Source organism: Crocuta crocuta, unplaced genomic scaffold, assembly GCF_008692635.1.
Source record: "Crocuta crocuta isolate KB4526 unplaced genomic scaffold, BGI_CrCroc_1.0 scaffold303, whole genome shotgun sequence".
In the NCBI taxonomy this organism is placed as follows: domain Eukaryota; kingdom Metazoa; phylum Chordata; class Mammalia; order Carnivora; family Hyaenidae; genus Crocuta; species Crocuta crocuta.
Genome location: NW_027528276.1, coordinates 3,892,336 through 3,913,538, shown reverse-complemented (window position 1 = coordinate 3,913,538; position 21,203 = coordinate 3,892,336). Strand labels below are relative to the sequence as shown.

At 41.3% G+C, this 21,203-nt stretch overlaps 1 protein-coding gene across 1 annotated transcript in view; it reads right to left on the bottom strand.

Annotated features, from left to right (window-relative positions):
* The window catches only part of MACF1 (microtubule actin crosslinking factor 1), a 229,559-nt gene extending 216,416 nt beyond the window's left edge, over positions 1–13,143 (bottom strand). Inside the window, exon 1 of the mRNA XM_077753196.1 lies at positions 12,887–13,143. Coding sequence (XP_077609322.1) covers positions 12,887–12,995 — 109 coding nt within the window. The 5' untranslated portion in view covers positions 12,996–13,143. The remainder of the gene's footprint in view (positions 1–12,886) is intronic.
* Between the last annotated feature and the right edge of the window lie 8,060 nt (positions 13,144–21,203).

Genomic DNA, 21,203 nt, shown 5'->3' with positions numbered 1-21,203 from the left:
TCAATGAAGATTGAGATTTGGGAGTTTAGGGAAGTGATAATTCTAGAAACTTCAATGCAAAAAAGTTTTATGCTATTTCTCAGGCAAACAGGAACTTTATGAATGATAATTCTTTGCTCTATTGGGAATCAGAGAGTGTAAGACAGAAGTTAGATACAAAAATAATCTGGGAGTAAACATGTGGCAAGAGAAATGACAGAGATGGAGGGAGAGGCATACAAGGAGACAGGAAGAGGGAGAAAAGCTCAATAGTTTCTTGAATATTCATTACATTATCACATTCAGAAAAAGTAAATACTTCACAGATAGAAATCAGAGGTTTAAAAATCCTCAAAATATCTTAAAGATGAAGAACTCCCAGTCCTGTGAGATTTAAGAACTTGGATAAAGTGCTTCAGAGGCAGAATCAGGCCTGTAACTTGGATTTGCTGGCCTCTAGTCTCTGATTCCTAACTTGCTGAACACTCACATCCCCTCTTTGAACCTGAGTTTCATCTAGAATGTGACAAGTTTGGACTAGATCAATGGTACCCAAATATCAATTTGGGAACCAGCCATATCAAAATCACCTGCAGAGCTTATACTGGGCTAAATGCTGGCATATCACATACTCCTCATACTGACTCAGAGTTAGAGTCTATTTAAATCCTCTCTTCACAAGTGAAGAAACCAAGGCATAGAAAGGTTAAGCAATTCTCTGCCTTTCGAGCAGGAGCCCCAAGTAAACAGGTGATGCCAAAGTCCCTCTTTTAACTATTAGCCAGGGGATTAAAAGAGGTAGGATGAGAGAGAATAATGTTTTTGCTTCGAAACTCTCAATATTCTAGATTTCCTTATATTTCTCTGTTGATTACAGAAAAGGGGCCCTTTTATCTCCAATCCCTTTCAGATGCAGAAGACTTTTTCCTCTAGATCTCAGGGAGGAAATCTCAATGATACCAGAAAGATAAAAGGCTAGACTACGTGGCAACAACAGAATAAAATGGCCCCTCCAAGTGCTCCAAACATTATTATAATACCACCTTTGTTTCTCAGAAAGCACTAAATATCTAGCAGTACTGACCTAGCAGTCAGGAGACAGAAGGAACCCTAGCTATGCTACACCCCTTCTGAGATTTCTTTTGCCATCTCCCCTTGATAAAACAGTCAGTGATTTCCATTTTAGTGAAAACCTATTTGGGTCACAATTTTGTTCTGCTTTAGAGACTTGAGAGTATAAAATCAAATGTTTTAATTATCAAAGTCAGTGATCAATCCAGGAGTTCCCAAACTTGGATTTCACCAACCAGTAAGTGTTCCAAAATACATCAGAAAACCTATTATAAAGGTGTCAACCTTTTCTTTTGCTAAGTAGGGATTATCTAAAACCAAATTACCACCAAAAAACAATTCTTTCATAAAATAAAGGACATAAAGGACATTTTAGCAACAGAGAAGTAGGAAGGGCAATTTCAGAGTAAAGGACAGTTGTTTAAATAAGTTTCGCTCTATGAAAAGCACACTATCTTCCCCTTATCTTTTTCATTTTACTGAGAACTGATGAATTGGTATCTCATTCCAGCACTGGTAGTTTGGAAACCAAAACCCTGTGGCCAAAAAGGCTAGGCCATTTTCTCAAGGTCACAGAACATTATTTAAATGAACTCTAGTCTTTTATCAAGGGAGATCTAAGTGCAGCCTACATAACACTCTTCCTAGCCTCCAACTCTTCTTTAGGTCCTGTCCAAAGACCATCTTCAAGTCTTCCTCCCTCCTCGCCGCTAGCAGAAGAGAGTTAAGTGTACAGAGAATTAGCAATCGGCGCCAAAGAGGAAACCCAGGCCATGACTCCTCCCTCCCCAATCCCTCCCCCCGCATCCAGTCCGCTTAGAGGTGGACTCCCTAACCAACTTCTGCTAAAAATATACCCTGGACTTTCAGAACTATGTAACATAACTTAAAAGTGGTTTCCTGATACAGGCGAAAAGAAGCATGAGCATGAATTCAGCCTCTATAAAAAAGTCCCACACCCAAAGCTCAGACTCGTAACTGCCAGGGACTACAAGCTTAAGAAGTTCCCCAGGAAGTAGGGCACCACAGTCTATTCCCCTGCCCATTTTAACAAGCCTGAAGGTTGTAACACCTGCAAGACTTCAAAGCCCATATATTTCTATGAGTCAATGAGAGCAAGGGCTATTTGGGATCCACAGGCCCAGACAAAGAACAAACTTCACATACCCATACAGCACATGCGGCAAACCAGGTGGGCGTTGAACTCGTGTTCATCTTGGTAACTAGACCACATGGTACTCTCAAGTCTGCTGACCCCACCCAAAAGGAGGGCATTCCAAAGAACCTCCAGATAGTGGCTTATGCACCCTCTGCAGCTTCTCAAAAAAGGCTTCGGGGTAAATAGAGACAGATAGCCAAAGGGCTATTTGATGAGATGAGCGGGGAGAGACAGCAGAAGTACAGAGATGTGGCTCCACCCACCACTTCCTAATGACCTCCTCCTCCCCTTGAGGTCAGAGAGGAAGCTCCTCCTTAGGGCACCTCCAAAAACTGTGTTCAGGTCTTCAGGCAAACAGTATCCTATTCAAAGGTGGCACCAGCTCAGTGTTTTCAGACCAACAGCAGCATAACAGAGGTGGGAGCTTCATAGGAAAAAGTCCAGCCACGTTACTGAGTAAGATTGAGCACAGAGGAAGAGGCTACTCTTTGAGTTACCCTCCATTTGCAGAGCAGTAGCTGGTGACCTGGTAAATCTTAGACAGTTGCAGGAGAGCTGGTAAGGTAGAATGGCTTACTGCCAAGTCAGAACAGTGCATCCATTGCCCAACAAACTGCTCCTGGGGCTGGCCTCTTCTCAGGCAGAAGTACATACTAAGCGTTAACCAACTGAGAAGGTTCCACAATGAGAGAGACTATAATGGAGTGAATCCCTTCAGGCTGCCAACAGATTCCCAGGTTCTAAAGGGAGCTTCATTTCCCCACATTTACAGCTGCCCAAAGGGAAGAGTCACAGTCTCTTGTCAATGATTCCACCGACTTTACAGAGTAGCCCAGCCGCAGCCAGCCTCTGAGGTAGATTAGCAGGGCAGGTTTCAGCAGCTTCAAAAAACCTGTTTGCTTGTTGCTCCATTCTTTCTCCACATCCAGCCAGGAATGTCATCGCAAAGTCCCCTTCCTCTTCCCAGACCCTCCCACCCTGCCTTTGCAAGTCAGCGCACTTAACTCCGAGGTGCCAGAGATCCCTTTATCCATCAGAGAAAGGCTGCCTGCTTGTTTGCCCAACTTGTTTTCTGAGTCTTGGCTAATTGTACCAGACACTGGAATGTTGAAGAAATACAATGAAGGGCTTTTTCATTAGGATGGCCCGGCCCATCTATTGCTGCTTCACAATTCTGATACAACCAGGGGTTAGAGAAGCTGAGCCTCCGCCAATGGCAGGACGGTCACTAGGATCCTAGCCCCACAACACTTAGAAAGGCCCCTGCTGCAGATAAGGGCCTAATCACTGGTCCTCTGCTCCAGCTCCCTAAATAGAATGACTTCTTCAGGCTAATGCTACTTCCAATCCCATTTCTAAAGGCAAGGGGGGAGGGGGAATGCCCAGGAAAGCAAGTTTACAGAGATTAGCTCCAAAGACTGCAAGTGAAAATGAGTAAACTGAGCTTGCTGAGCAGGCCACTCAGTTGACACAAGCCCTACTGCCTGCCTGAGTCCCCTGACAGCTTTCTTCACTCCCTACTGGGCATCCCTCCCACCTCTACAAACTGTTAATAATCCTGTTACTACTTACTAATAACGGAACTCAGGTCTGACCTTATCCCTCATTGACTAAGCTCCCAGTCACCTCAATAACCTGTGACAACTCTACTCAGTTTGTTCCTCTTATTAAACTCTGCTTAGTCAATCCTGGACAGGATTGTCCTCCTAGAATTTACCTTGTCCTAGGAAGGGAAATGCACAAAGAATAGGGAAGAGAGAAGAAAAAGGAATACATGTTTTCCTGATTCATATTTAGTAACCATTTCCTTTATCTGATTTAAATTTCCTGAGTCTTGAGCCTTCTGCCTCCTATCTTGGTCTCACACATGTTTGGAAGGCAAGCAATAACTTAAGCTAAAATTAACTGAGTTTCTACTGTAACTGTTAGTTCACAGGTGATGTGCTAAGAATATAATTTCACCTAATCCCAACAATTCTCTAAGACAAGTATTATCATTTCTGCTTTAGAAATGAAAATATTTTTTTAAATTTTTTAGTATTTATTTTTGAGGGGGGAGAGAGAGAGACAGCATGAATGGGGGGAGGGAGGGAGGGAGAGAGAGAGAGAGGGAGAGAGGGGGGGAGAGAGAGAGAGAGAGAGAGAGAGAGAGAGAGAGAGAGAGAGAGAATGAATCTGAAGCAAGCTCCAGGCTCTGAGCTGTCAGCACAGAGCCAGATGCAGGGCTCAAATCCACGAAAGAGGAAATCATGACCCAAGCCAAAGTCAGATGCTTAACCAACTGAGGCACCCAGGTGCTCCTAGAAATGAAAATATTTTTAAAAGGCTAAATAAATAACTTGACCAAGATTAATGGCCATTTGTCCAGCTCCAAAGCTATGCCCCCTGTTATACCCTGATGTTTCTAGGAAGGACCTAATCCAGAGTAACTACACTGCCATGTGGAAGCTGTATATTTATGAATGTGGACTATTCCTGGGAAGACAACTAAATAAAAATATTTGACTATAGGCAACTAGAGATTTAGGCCATATCCCAAATGAATATGTGGGGCAACTTCTAGAAATACTAAATAATTTAAAAGAAAAAAAAAAGAAGGGGCGCCTGCGTGGCTTAGTCGGTTGGGCGTCCGACTTTTGCTTAGGTCATGATCTCGCGGTTCGTGGGTTCAAGCCCCGCGTCGGGCTCTGTGCTGACTGCCAGCTCAGAGCCTGGAGCCTGTTTCAATCTGTGACTCCCTCTCTCTCTGACCCTCCCCTGCTCACGCTCTCTCTCTCTCCTAGAAATAAAAACATTAAAAAAAATTAAAAAAAAAAAAGAAATACTAAATAATTTCACAGACGCGAAAAGTCAAAATAATCATCACTGGGTAAGGTCTAGAAAAGTTGAACCAAAGCCCACCTTCTCCTTACTCCCCTGGCATCCAAGCAGAACCCATTTCCCCTGAAGGCACTGTGGACTGAGGAAAACAGGGGAGAGAGTCCTGGGGACAGGGTCAGTCTAGCTGCCTGGAGACAGGCCTTCTCTCCCAGGATCCTAGGAGGTCCTGAACCTCAAAAGGGAAGCTACTGCTCACAGCAGGAAGACTTTGGTGAAGACAGTCAGCTCTTGGGGCGCCTGGGTGGCTCAGTCGGTTACATGTCTGACTTGGCTCAAGTCAGGATCTCACAGTTCATGGGTTTGAGCCCCGTGTCGCCTCTGTGCTGACAGCTCAGAGCCTGGAGACTGTTTCAGATTCTGAGTCTCCCTCTCTCTCTGACCCTCCCCTGCTCATGCTGTCTCTCTCTCTCAGAAATAAATTTTAAAAATTAAAAAAAAAAAAAAAAAAAAAGACAGTCAGCTCTTGGGGCACCTCAGTCAGTTAAGCATCCAACTCTTGATTTTAGCTCAGGTCGTGATCTCACAGTTCGTGAGATCCAGCCCTGCATTGGGATCCATGCTGACAGTGGGGAGCCTGTTCACGGTTCTATCTCTCCCTCTCTCTTCTGCCTCCCCACCATGCATACATTCGCTCTTTCTCAAAATAAATAAATAAACATTAAAAAAAAAAAAAAAAGACAGCTCTTAATTATTCAGAGGAGGCCAGCCTGAGCAGTGATTCCCCCAGCCATTCACCTTCTTTTTTGCCCAACTTTTAGTCATGCCATCGGTCACTGCATGTTCAGAAATGTTAGAGTCAAGGAGAAAGTGACTCTGATTGCTACCTGCAGATAGTTAGAATGCTGGGTGGGGAAAAAATAAAAATAAAAAATAAATAAAATGTTGAATGGGTGAGATTCAAGCCAGTATTTCTATACATGGCTAGACGATATTAGAGAATTTACAACTACTGGCATTCTTACAGCATCACAGAAAAACAAAGCTATATACATTTGTTTCTTTAAATGCCAGAATCACCCACTGTTAAGGATATTAAAGCAGACACAGAAGTCTTTCCTTCTAATATGTAAGACAATGATTCATAATATGTCACTAACTTTTCGTATACTCCCACATTGGCTTCTTTCACATTTCTTCATTCCCAACTGTAAAGACAAATATTTATATTTTGTCCCTGCAGCCTAAAGGAAATTACTATGTCCTCAATGATATCTTTTGTGAAACAAGTATCATGATGATAGTAAACAACTATTTAGTCTTTGGAGCAGCAGGCTGGCTCAGTCAGAAAAAGAGCATGTGACTCTTGATCTCTGGCTCATGAGTTCCAGTCCCACTTTGGGTTCAGAGATTACTGAAAAAATAAATAAATAAACTTAAACAAACAAATTTAAAAAAAAAAACTGTATAGTCCTTACCATGTGTAGAATGTATTCTAAAAACTAACTCAAAACAACCACACAGTATCATTAACCCGACTTTACAGACAAGGAAACACAGGCCCAGATAGAATGATGTCAATCTGCCAGTAGTGGCAGAGCTAGCATGATAACACAAGCAGTCTGACTCAGACTCTCAACCACAACTCCATGCTACATCCACGTCCAGGCCAGATGATTGGACTGGCAGAATCACAGAAATTTAGAGACCTTAATCTTTATTCTTCTCATTCAGACTGGAAATTTGAAGTCCAGAGGAAGTAAGTGACCTAAAATCTCCTAGTAGTCAGCAGAAGAGCCAGGACTAGGAACCCAGATCTCCTGACTCCAAGTTCAGTGGTCTTTCTACACACTGCACAGATCTAGGGAAAAAAAAAAAAAAGCTAAGGAAAGAAAAAGACAAAGGCTCCATCTTGATTAAAACAGCTAATGGTTTCATTATCTGAATAACGATACTAGATATATGACCATTTACTTATTTACTGAGTGCCTGTTATATTCCTAACACATTTTCAGATAATATAAATGGAAGATGCACAGCTAATGTGATAAATGGAGAAATCAACTTCAGAACAACCTCAAAACTGATGCCAAGTCTCACAGGACAAAATGTAACTAGAATACCTGTAAGTTGTGTGCTGAAGTTCAAGAAAACTAAAGGCACAGTGGTGTCTAGAGGGGAGATAACAGCAATTCCTGCAGAGTCTGATGATTTTATAACTGAACTTGTTTAATAGACTCAACAGTGTAATGGAGCTGCGTAAAAAAAAAAAAAAAAAACTGACGCAATCTTAGGTTGTACTCCACATGGTCCAGATCTAGGAGTTATACCCAGTCTTCCCAGTGGGATGTTGAAAATGGTGGGGTGTCTGGGTGGCTCAGTCGGTTGAGCCTCCCACTTCAGCTCAGGTCATGATCTCACCACTTGTGGGTTCGAGCCCCGCATCAGGTTCTGTGCTGATAGCTCAGAGCCTGGAGCCTGCTTCAGATTCTGTCTTCCTCTCTCTCTGCCCCTCCCCTGCTAGCACTCTGTCTCTCTCTCAAAATAAATAAACATTAAAAAAATTTTTTTTAATTAAAAAAAAAAAAGAAAATAGAAAGAACCTTAAGAGACTGGAAAGGCCAACACTTTTATTTTACAGATAAAGAAAACAAGATCCCAGAGAGGGACACATTTTTCCTTTGGCAAATATTCTTCTCAGGGAACCATAAAGCTTTCTTTCCATTTATGCTATAACAAGGTGACTTATTAATAAACTAATACACTGGGCAACTCTCTATCATTCAATTATTTTATATGGAGCACCTACTTTAGGCCACATGTCAAGCTAAACCAAACCCTATAAATACATAAATCAATAGGACAAGTTCCCTACTATAGCTTGTGCTGTACAAATTAAGATACATCTAGTGCTATCTTAATTTTTTCATTTTATTTGTTCATGTAACATTTGCTGACAGCTATTTTGTCTCAGACACCTGAGAAACTGAGGTGAGTAAGAGTCCCTGTTCTTAAAGATCTTACAGTCTAACAGCCTCTAATTAGTGGGGAGAGACAGACAGAGCAAGATGATAATACAGGTTTGCATAAGAACATTAACACAATGCTACTGGATCACAGAAGAGAAAGCCTTACTTCAGTGGAGACAGACTTTCCAGAGGCAGTAACCACTTACCTTGAGGGACAAGCATCAAGTAGTCCATCTGAAAAGATGGTATGGACATTTGGGATAGAGATTTGCAAGTTTTTATATGATTCTGGAGTACTAGCTGCTTATGAGACCAAGACAGGGAATGGAACTGGTGAAATACACAGGGGGCAGATTATAAAAAATCTTAAAAAAAAAAGTAATCTCTGCTCTCAACATGGGACTCCAACTCATGACCTGGAGACCGAGAGTCGCATGCTCTACTGACTGAGCCAGCAAGGTGCCCCACGCTTTCATGTCATGCTGAAAAGTTTGAACTTTCTTCTAAAAGCAGAGGGGAAGCATTGATGGATTTTAAGCAGAAGAGTGACACATAAAGCTCTGTATTTCAGAAAGGTAATTCTGGCTACATGGATGGGAAGGAGTATGGGGGAAAGAGATTATTCTGACAGCAAGTTTTTGTAATAATAAGATGATATATGTGAATGTAGGTGTGAACAGGGTGTACTGAAAACTATTTAAAAATATAAATACTAATTGAATGCAATGTGCTGTTTTACAGATATTACAAGACTTCAATACAAACTGTCCATGTCTTCCTGTATCTTGTTTACATCCGCTGAAGAGATGGTGACTTAGGGATGTGGTTGTAAAAGCCATGTGCTTATATAACCAGAACTCACAAAGGGACCCATAACATCTAGGGAAAAAACTAAGAAAAGTGAAGGATCAGTGATTCTTTCCCCATGTTTCTGCTCTCTTCACCTCTCCACATGCACACATGGCCTCCAAATTTTCAAAGCAAAAACAACGGATTTAACTGTCCAAAGGGAATACTAAAATAATGAGTTAGGGAATCATATATAGTAAATGAGATGAAAGAGTCTGGATTGCCAAAGATAGTCTTCTAACCTAGGCAAGCCCAACACCTTGGAGAGAAAGTAGATCGGATCTTTGCCAGGCAGAATTTCGACTAATGGGCCTAAGTTACAAAAAGGCAGCTTCTGGGGCACCTGGATGGCTTAGTCTGTTGAACATCTGACCCTTGATTTCGGCTCCAGTCCTGATCTCATGGTTTGTGAGTGCAAGCCCCGAGCTCTGTGCTTAGGATGGTCTCTCGCCCTCTCTCTGTGCCCTTCCCCCACTCACGCCCTCTCATAAAATAAATAAGCTTTACAAAGAAAAAAAAAAAGAGGCAGCTTTCAAATTAAAAAAGAACTCTCTAGTTACCAACACAATGAATAGTCCATAGGCTGTATGCTGTACCATCAGAGACCTTCAAGCAAAGGAAGAATGACTTCTAATAAAGTTAAGATTAGGATTAAGAGGTTGGACTGGTTAATATGTAAGGTCCCTTCCAACTCTACAAGCAAAACAGAATATGTTATCAACTTTAAGAGCGGAAGAAATCAGAAATCTATACAAACACAGTGAGGATTTACCAGAACACAGCATCTTAGAACCACAGAACTGCAAGGAACCCTGAAACTACCTAGAGGTTTTTAGGGGCCCCTGAGTGGCTCAGTCAGTTAAGTATGAGACTTTGCCTCAGGTCATGACCTCAGAGTTTGTTGAGTCTGGTTCAAGCCCCCACATGGGGCTCTCTGCTATCAGCACAGGGCCACTTCAGATCCTCTGTCTCCCTCTCTCTCTGCTTCTCTCTGAACACTCGATCTTTCTCGAAAGAAAGAAAGAAAGAAAGAAAGAAAGAAAGAAAGAAAGAAAGAAAGAGAGGGAGGGAGGGAGGAGAAAGAAAGAAGAAAGAAAGAAAGAAAGAAAGAAAGAAAGAAAGAAAAGGGAAAAAAAGAAAAGAAAAAGAAACTACCTAATCGTTTTTAACTCTCACAGAACACATTTTCTTTTTTTTTTAAATGTTTTATTTATTTCTAGGAGAGAGAGAGAGACAGCGTGAGCAGGGGAGGGTCAGAGAGAGAGGGAGTGACAGACTCTGAAACAGGCTCCAGGCTCTGAGCTGGCAGTCAGCTGGCAGTCAACACAGCCCCCTGACGTGGGGCTCGAACCCACGAACGGCGAGATCATGACCTAAGCGAAAGTCTGACGCTTAACTGACTAAGCCACCCAGGCGCCCCCACACAGAACACATTTTCAAACAAATCTTACATGCAACTCAACATATAGAACACATAAAAGTGGCATTTAAAAAAATAAATAAAGCAGTGTTTAATAGTATGAATCAGTGTTATAGCTTCAAATGTATATTACCTGTTTTAAAGCTAAATGGTATAACCAATTAAGTAATTTTGATTAAAATTAGAGATCAACTAATTACAGTTATAAAAGCATCAGCATCCGGTCTATTTCTATGTCATGCAATACAGTGAGGCCTTTTTTAAAAACTGGTTCATACAAACATCAACAAACAGTAACAGTTTCACAGTGTGCCTGGTACTCTCAGGATATTACTCAAACTGATACAAGAACAGCAGAAATATTGGTTTCAAAACCAAATACCTTCAACATCTAAAACTATGTACATTTTTTGTAATATGTAAATACAACTGGAAATGTAGGACAAGAAGCACATAAACTTTTAGTACATGCTCAGCCAGTATTACAGTGTCATCACTTAGCAATGTGTTACCTACTCACTATGGACTGAGCAGCTGAGCCCATACATACAACTGAGCCTTGCCCAGAATTTATAAACAGTTAAATATATACACAGAGATGGTGGAGAAACTTTATTCTGGTGATGTCCAACTGGCAGGTAGTACATTAGAGCATACATGTTACTTTTTTTTTTAATGTTTATTTCTTTTTGAGAGAGAAACGAGGCAGAGACAGACAGAGAGACAGAATCTGAAGCAGGCTCCAGGCTCTGAGCTGTCAGCAGAACCCAATACAGGGTTCAAACCCACAGACCACGAGATCATGACCTAAGCTAAAGTGAGATGCTTAGCCAATTGAAGCCACCCAGGTGCCCCAAAGGCATACATGTTACTTTTAAATACATTTTAAATAGATAAAATACATCTCAAAGTTGAAATTAAAATAAAATGGGTACAGAATCTCTTAAGCATTTCTGCGTAAGTTTTGGTATCCATGGTCACCAAATAGAAAATTCCTGCTCCAATTTTACAGATAAACTGAACACAACACATTCCCAATTAACTATTACATACTAGAACCAAAGTTGTCTCATAGAAATAAAAAGCTTTTACAATTTATTTTCTTTTCATTTCAATGTATTTTATGGCTGTTTATGAAATTCACATTTCTAAAACATAAAACAGAAACCACCTAAAAGATAGGAGTCTGCCTCCTAAGTATCATAGAAAATCCTATATTGTAAATAAATAAATAAATAAGTAAAAAGAAAGAAAGAAAGAAAGAAAGAAGAAAAAAAAGAAAATCCTATATTAAAGATAAACTCTTAAAATATTAATCAATTGGTGGTTTAGAAATGCCATTACCATAGTGCAAAGGGAATGGGAATCAGCAGCCTCAGCCTAGATGATAATTACTTTCTCAATGCATATGAAATGGTATACAGGGCCAAGTAATTCATGCCTGCCATTTTCTTTCTAAGCTTCAATACAGACTTACATTCCAGGAAAGTTACTTTGGGTTACCTCTTTAAACACACCACGACACAGCAAACATATTTCTAAATGTGTGTTTTTGCTGATATAGAGACATGCTGGGATCTGAATATTTAGTCAAAAGCTTTTCTGGGACTTACTGGAAAGGACACTGGGGAATGACTGAATCTAATTCTAATTCTGTCAAGCATTCATGAACTTTTAATAGCAAGCCAAGTAAGAAGTCATTAATCTCTACCTTAACTTGTAAGATACAAAGTAACAAGTTCTCCACACATTGGCTGGAAGGTAGCAGGTGGGTCACAATGACAGCAGTAAAAGCACTGAGATTCAAGGGTGGACTCCAGGAAAAGTTAGACTTTATTAATCCTCAACCATGGAGACTTAGAAACAGCTAAACGTGAGGTTGATTCCTACACTGGGCTTAGAAGCCAAAAGCATATAATTTAACTAAGAGCAAGTATTAGAAGAAAGAGGGGTCTGCTACTTTTTTTTTTTTTTAAGTATCAGGGTCTGGCTCCCTGTGGAAAGGAACAGTTAACTTCCTTGCATTGAACAGGATAGCTCAGATAAACAAGTAAACTATACAGCTGCCTGAGGGAAAAGGAACAGTTTTAATCATATCAAAGAGAATGGAGGCAGCACCTAGGCAGGGACACCATTCACCCCTTCCTCTCACTGGCCTTTCCTCCACTGCCTTTTCTCACCAGAAAATACACCAAATCCAGAAACTTTTCTAACCCCACAAGTTTTCTCAAATTTATACCCAGAGGGCCTAGCGGATATAGAATTACTGTAAGGTTTTGGTTAAAAACAAAGATCCAAAAGCCACTTTGAGATTAAGAAAGGAAGAGCTTGACTCTCTGAGGAAAGACCCATGTCACCACCATTGCCACTTCCCTCAGCTTGGAGCTCAGACACCACTTCATCAAACCAGCACCCTCTCTTAGCAGACAGTCTCACAAAACAGGGAAGAGCCTGGGTCCCAAATGGGTTTCTTCAGTACATCCATACACATTCTAGGTCTGACAGCATCCCAGCAAAAACGTACTGTCCCTTTAAGGAAAGCCACTGGGAAGCCCGCCGTCATTTACCCCACCCTCAAAAGCCCCACAGTGGATTTAAAGAATACCTCGGTACAAAAGTTACCTGCTCTGCCCCTGGCACATCTCTTCCAGTACAGAACACCCGCAATTCCCAGAACATGAGTCAAAATAAAGATGGTTGATGGCAAATAGGACGAATCTAAGAGAGGCATTTCCACGCTCCTCCTTCGGCCTCTCCTAAGTTAGCCACAAGCCCACAGCTCAGCGCAGGCCTCCGAATGCCTTTCTCCTGAGGTTACTGCTGTCCCCTACTATCAGCGCAGAGGCAGAGGTCCACAGCTCATTGTTGTCAGAAACTTCCTGGCAGCTTCTCCTCCATCTCGCCTCTGACTGTTTTTCAGCAGGCAGTACTACCAGATGGGGCTAAAACTGTACAGTGTATCTCAGACAAAGCCCAGGAAACAACTGGCTAGAGGGGGAGGGGAAAGGGAAGGAGGAACCAGGAGAGTGAAAAGGAGAGCCTAAGCTAGTGCTGAGCTGACTCAAATTCTATCTTTGGCACCCTCTGTTCAGCTTAAACAAACAAACCTCAGACCCCTCTGCAAGAAGGGAGGGTGTCAGAGGACGTCACACTCTTAACTTTCCATTCCCAGCCAGGCTGGAACACCAGACTTCAGGATGAAGCCAAAAGAAAAAAGTCATAGAATTACTAGGGAACCACTTACAGGGAGGAGGGGGCCAAGTACTCAAGGATGTATTATAAGNGGGGGGGGGGGGGGGGGGGGGGGGGGGGGGGGGGGGGGGAGTGCAGGGACCTGAACATCATGACAGAAAGGATCACATACAGAACAAGCTCCATGAGCTCGATCTGACATCAAGACCTAATGAAGATGAACAAGGAGAACAAAAAACCAGTGTGCTTTCAGAGTTGGAAAATCCACCTGATTTCCACTAGCTGCCCGAGGGGATACGAGGATACTCAATGACAGCAGGAAACAATGCCTTCCACAAAACTAGGGCCTGCTTACAAATGAAAACTTGATACAGATGCTGAAGCAGCAACTGAAAACACTTTACCACTATGTATCTACTAGAATGACTCAAATTAAAAAGACTGATAATATCAAGTTTTGGCAAGGATGTGAAGCAACTGGAACTTTCACACCTTGCTGGTGGGGGTATACATGGGCACAACCGCTCTGGTTGGGCAATTTCTTATAAAGTTGAACGTACACATACCAAATGACCAAGCAGTATCACTCCTAGTATTTACCCAAGAAAAGTAAAAACATGTCCACACAAAGACCTGTGTGTAAACATTAAGAGCAGCTGTATTCAAAGTAACAAAACATCTGGAACCAGCCCCAAGTCCATCAACTGGTGGACTAATAAACAAACCCATACAATGGACTACAAAGAAAAAGTAACAAACTACAACAGGATGGATGAATCTCAGAAGCATTATACTACATGAAAGAAGCCAGATGCAAAAAGCTACATACCGTATAGTTCCACCCATATGATATTCTAGAACAGCAAAACTATAGGGACAGAAATCAGGTAAGTGGTTGCCAAAGCATAGGGGTGAGGGAAGGGACTGATTACACACACACAAAACAGAAGGGAACCTTTTTGCTGCGATAGTTCCATAGCTGTATACATTTGTCAAAACTCACCCCAAAGGGTGAGTTTTGTTGTACATAAATTATACTTCAACAAACCCAACACATTTAAAAGGCTGAAAGGAAGGGCACACAACCTGAGTCGAACATGCAAAGGCCTCACAGTATCACTGCTCCTCTTTTCATCTGCTTTTTTCCGAAGACATATTTTACAAAATGAACTGTGGACATACAACATAGAAGACTCAACAGCAAGAAGCACATCTAACATCCTCTGTGACACCTTTCACTCAGGGAAGGGTTATAGATTCATCTTGCTACCAAATGAGCTCTTTACTTATTCCTAGGATGCCTTTTATACTATGGTATGACAATATGCTATGTTCTCTCACAAATAAGCTTTAAAAATGCAAATTACTTTCAAGCCTGTAAAGTTACCTTTGTATTTTTTTAGCTGCCTTTTAAAATAAATAAATAAAAGGGAAGTGTTTTAGATTTTATGTGAATTTGAATAATCTACTAACCAAAAGGATAATAAAGGGCCCTTGATGGAGGAACAAATACAATATGAACATTTTAATCTGGCATCCAGATCATCTATAATTTTGTGCTAATCTATCCCTCACTCAGCAAGTATTTCCTGTGTACTACATTCCAGGCCCTGTCCTAGATGCAGGGAACACAGTAGTGAACAAAACAAAAAACTTGCTCTCGTGGGGCTTATATGCTAGTAGGGAAAAACAGAAAGTAAAAACAATCAAATACTTTGTCACAGGAATACAAAGGAGAATACTAAGAGATGAAGAGGAGAGGAAGTGCCGGTAGAATCAAGTTTACAGTTTTATGTTCAGGGAAGTCTTCTCTAATAAGATGGCATTTAAGCAGAGACCTAAAGAAAATGAGCAGGAGCGCCTGGGTGGCCAAGTCAGTTAAGCCTCAAACTCTTTGATTTCGGCTCCAGTCATGATCTCAAGGATCTACTCTGACAGAGAGGTGCCTGCCTGGGATTCTCTCACTCTCTCTCTTTCTGCCCCTTCCTTGTTTGTCCTCTCTCTATCTCTCTCTCTCAAAATAAATAAATAAACTTAAAAAAAAAAGAATATGAGCAAACAAGTCATATGGCTATCTAGAGAAAAGAGGAGCCAAAAATTTTTTTAAACCAAGTGCAAAGTCCCTGAGGCAAAAGTAGGTTTGGTGTGTTCAGGGAACATGGAGAAAACTATAATGGTTGGATCTCAAAGAGAGAAGGGGAGAGTGTCAGGAGATGAAGCAAGAGAGATGATCAGATCACCTATGGCTCTGTAGGCCATTTATAAAGACTTTGGCTTTTATTCTAAGTGAAGTAGGAAACCTTTGGAAAGTTTTGTGTGAGACAGTGACATAACTTAGGGTTTTAAAAGAATCACTCTTGCTACTATACTGAGAACAGACTACTGAAAAGCAAGAACAGGAACAAGGAAACTAGTTAAAATGCCATTATAATAATCCAAGTGAAAACTGGTAGCTGAGAAACAACAGCTGGGACAGAGCTGGTGTTAGAGCTTGTGAGATGTGGTCATATTCTGGATAAATTATAAAGAAAGAGTCATCAGGATTTGCTGATAGAATGGATGTAGGGTGAGGAAAGAATAAAGTCATGGCTCCAAGAGTTCTGGCCTGAGAAATTGAAAGAACGGAACTGCTACTTCCTGAATTGGGAAAGACTGGCAGAGAAGCAGAGGGTCTGGGGTTCACTGGTGATTGTAGCTGTTTGTTTTGGTGGGGGTGGGCAGGAATTCCCTTTTGGACACATTAGGTTTAAAATGCCTAGCAGACATACCAATGGAATTTTGAATATGCAGTTGGCTATATGAATCTAGAATTCTAGGAAAGACCCAGGATGAGTTTTAAAGCCAGGAAATGGAGTGAGATCCCTTGGGGAGTGAACAGAGAGAGAAGAGACAACCAAGTTCATGGACTAAGTGCTGAAACCCTACATCAGACAGGGAAGAGTAAGAACCACATAAGAGAAGCCAGGGGAGCGGCACCTGGGTGGCTCAGTTGGTTGAGCATCTGACTTTGGCTCAGGTCATGATCTCGCACTCTCTGAGTTTGAGCCCCACGTTGGGCTCTTAGCTGATGGCTCAGAGCCTGGAGACTCCTTCTGATTCCGTGTCTCCTTCTCTATCTGTCCCTCCTGCATGCATTTTATGTCTCTCTCTCAAAAATGAATTGTTAAAAAAAAAAAAATTTTAAAAAAAAAAAAGAGAAGCCAGGGGATCAGGAAAACCAAAGAGCATGCTGCCCTAGAAGCCAGGGGAAGGAAATGTTTCAAGTAGTAGTAATTAGGGTTGCCTGGCTAGCTCAATCGGTGGAGCATGTGAGTCTGATCTTGGGGTCCTGGGTTTGAGCCCCCATGTAGGGTGTAGAGATTACTTAAAAATAAAATCTTTTTGGGGCGTCTGGGTGGCTTAGTCGGTTAAGCGTCCGACTTTCGCTTAGGTCATGATCTCGCGGTTCGTGGGTTCGAGCCCCGCATCGGGCTCTGTGCTGACTGCCAGCTCAGAGCCTGGAGCCTGTTTCAGAGTCTGTGACTCCTTCTCTCTCTGACCCTCTCCTGCTCACGCTGTCTCTCTCTCTCTCTCCTAGAAATAAATAAAACATTAAAAAATATTTTAAAAAGTAAAATAAAATAAAATCTTTTTAAAAAAAGTAGTAATTAAGCATGTCAAAACTATTAATGTGTCATGACGAGGATTGAGAATGGACCAGTGAGTTCAGCGATGTGGAGGTTGCTGATGACTTTAAAAAGGGCAGTTTGGATGCCAGAAATGGCTTGACTGGAATGATTCAGGAGAGAATGGGATTTTTAGGGATATGATGAACAGCATGGAGACTATAGTTAAAAATCTAAAAATGGATTCCCTCTGTGAAAATTGCTAAGAGAGTAGATCTTAAAAGTGTTCATCACAAGAGGGGTTCCTAGGTGGCTCAGTTGGTTAAGCCTCTGGCTCTTGGTTTCAGCTCAGGTCATGATCTCAGTTTGTGAGTTCAAGCCCAGCATTAGGCTCTGTGCTGACAGTGTGAGTCTACTTGGGATTCTCTCTCTCTCTCTCTCTCTCTCTCTCTCTCTCTCTCTCTCTCTCTGTGCTCCTCCCCTGCTCTCACTCTCTCTCTCAAAATAAATAAATAAACTTAAAAAAAATGTTTTTAAAGTGCTCACCACAAGAAAAAAAAATCTTTTGGCAACTATATAAGATGACAGATGTTAACCAGACTTACTGTGGTGATTATTTTGCAATATATGCAAATATCAAATTATGCAAAAAAAATTTTAATGTCTATTTATTTTTGAGAGAGAGGCAGAGCACAAGCAGGAAAGGGGTAGAGAGAGAAAGGGAGACACAGAATCTGAAGCAGGGTCCAGGCTCCAAGCTACCAGCACAGAGGGCTCAAACACAAACTGTGAGATCACGACCTTAGCCAAAGTCAGATGCGTAACTGACTGAGCCAACCAAGCACCCCGCAAATATCAAATTATTATGTTATACCCCTGAAACTAACATAATGTGTCAATTATACCTCAATTTAAAATGATTTTTTAAAGTTAAATATAAAAAAGAAAGAATGAGTGACAACAAAGTAAACACAACTCACGGAATTTTACTGTAAAGGAGAGCAGAGAGAAGAATATAGGGTCAAGAGAAATTTTCTTTTTCTTTTTTTTTTTCAAGAATTTTTCTTGGCATGTGAAATGTACTAGTGTTTGCTGAAAGGAATAAGGGCTACAGAAGGAAAACTGATAGTGCAATCCAGTGGAAACTAAGCCGGAGCCTCCTCTAGAGCAAGGCTCTCTTGTGAAACAGAGCATTTCATCCATCCATTCATTCATTCAACTTATTTTATTTCTTTTTTTTTTATTTTAGACAGAAGGAGAGCATGTGCTCAAATGGAGGAGACAGGCAGAGGGGGAGAGAGAGAATCTCCAGCAGGTTCCATGCTCAGCACAGTGCCCAACACGGGGCTCAATCCTACGACCCTGGGATCGTGACTTGAGCCAAAATCAAGAGTCAGATGCTCCACATGCTGAGCCACCCAGGCATCCCCATTCATTCCATTTAAAAATACAGAGCATCATGCCAGACACGGTGGACACAAAGATGGTAATGATGTACCCCTTACTGTGGAGAAGCCTTGGAGCTGTGATGGCCAAAGAAGATGAACTTGCTTGAAAGGGCATTTATTATAATATACTATACTAATACCATGGTATACTAACACTTACTGAGTAATTACTAGAAAGCATGTTCACATCTGTTACTTTATTTAACCTCATAATATTATCAAGATTAGTTAATATTTTTATTATTATACTATAAATGGGGACATTTTATAAATAATAAATAATAAATAATTCTATAAATCAAGAACATTGTCACATGTACTCAAATTTTTCTTAAAGATTTTTTAATAAAAATANTAGACTTAGAAAATTCAAGTTATTTTGCCCAAAGTCACAAAGTAAGAGGATGAAATGACGTCTAAACTTTTACCTGTTTGATTTCAAATCAATGTATTTTACCACACTGTCTCCCTTTGCTAAAATGTTCTGGCAAACTGCATGAACTTGAAGTTAAACATTTAGATATTTATATGTTTGAAATACTTATTCTTTACACATCTTCTTCTGTACATAGCCCCACCCGGCTCTACGGAAAGAATCTCAACTTCAACACAGAATGTCACGCTGCTAGTGCTGTCTGTAGCACCTTATACAACTGCCTCTTTGCAATCTTATAAATATTTTCACGATATTTTCATTTCTCAAAGTGAAAACCATTTGTCTGCCTCATTGCAAAACTGTCTTAATTAGAAAATCATGTATCACACACTTGTGCCATTCAAAAATACCTAGGAAATTTGAAGGAAAAAAATCCAAAGCACTCAAATATCAAGATATATTCTGAACTTACTACTATCATTAGAGAAGACAATGAAAGGTATCCAAGGTAATTTACTCTTCATAAGATGGCATGCTATACCTTGGATACATCATTTTCCTATATATGACAGGTAACAAATTTTGTTTCCAGCCTTTGTGTATATGCACGTTTGTCTGAAGGAAGAAAGAAGAGAAGGGGAACTGCCTCTCTGAAAATAAAATAAATTTTTCACTTAGCAAAACTAAGATGGTTCTGTGTGCTGTCATTTATAGGAAGTGGTTAGAAGCTGGCAAGAGGGAGTGACTGGGGTTTTTTTAGAGATCATTTATTATACAAAGAATGGGCCTCTTAAAGTCATACTTAGCACCCCCAGGATATCCCTTCCCTACAGCCAATGAGTAGGGCCCCAAACCACCAAAGAAGCCCTGTAAAAGCCAGACTCTAACCTTCATTAATATTTTAGACCTGCCTCGGGGCGCCTGGGTGGCTTAGTCGGTTAAGCGTCCGACTTTCGCTTAGGTCATGATCTCGCGGTTCGTGGGTTCGAACCCCGCGTCGGGCTCTGTGCTGACTGCCAGCTCAGAGCCTGGAGCCTATTTCAGAGTCTGTATCTCCCTCTCTCTCTGACCCTCCCCTGCTCACGCTGTCTCTCTCTCCTAGAAATAAATAAAAATATTTAAAAAAAAAAATATTTTAGACCTGCCTCCACTTCTGATTACTTAACTCACAAGAATTTAAGATGATCACCCACAACTTTTACCCATAAGAAATCTCAAAACAAGACAACACCCCAGAATCACTTTCATGTCTGTGACTGAGGTGAAAGCAGGCATGTGAGAAGGGGCGCTGTGACTGTTATTCAAGCTGCCATGGAGTTACACCTGGTCTCAAATTAACTGACATCCACAAGCCTCTGAATTTGAGCAGATACAGACTAATAACTTAGGATTCATTCATTTATAGTTTATTTTGAAAGAGAGCACATGAGTGATATAGGGGCAGAGAGAGGGGGAGAGAGAATCCCAAGCAGGCCCCTCACTGTTAGCGCAGAGCCTGATGCAGTGCTCGAACCCACAAACTGTGAGAACATGACCTGAGGTGAAACCAAGAGTTGGATGCTCAACCTACTGAGCCACCCAGGTACCCCAAGATCTATTTAACAGACTGAAATCTGGGGACACCTGGGTGATCAGTCAGTTAAGCGTCTGACTCTTGATTTTGGCTCAGGTCATGATCTCACAGTTTGTGGGTTCAAGCCCCACATCAGGCTCTGTGCCATCAGCACAGAGCCTGCTTGGGATTCCCTCTCTCTCTCCTTCTCTACCCCTCTCCTGCTCACGTATCACGCTCTCTTACTCTCTCACTCAAAATTTAGTGAGTAAACTTTATAAAAATTTTAAAAGTAAAAAAATAAAAGACTGCAATCTGGAAAAATAATGCTTACAAAGAGGATACTTTTTTTAAAAAAAAACAGCAGATATACCTGACATTAAAAATGTGGGGGCGCCTGGGTGGCTTAGTTGGTTAAGCGTCCGACTTTCGCTCAGGTCATGATCTTGCGGTTCGTGGGTTCGAGCCCTGCGTCGGGCTCTGTGCTGACTGCCAGCTCAGAGCCTGGAGCCTGTTTCAGTCTGTGACTCCCTCTCTCTCTGACCCTCCCCTGCTCACGCTGTCTCTCTGTCTCTTTCCTAGAAATAAATAAAACATTAAAAAAAAAAAAATGTGGTAGAGAGGTGCCTGGGTGGCTTAGTCGGTTAAGTGTCTGACTTCAGCTTAGGTCATGATCTCATGGTTCGTGGGTGTGAGCCCCGTGTCAGGCTCTGTGCTGACAGCTAGCTCAGAGCCTGAAGCCTGTTTTGGATTCTGTCTCTCTGTC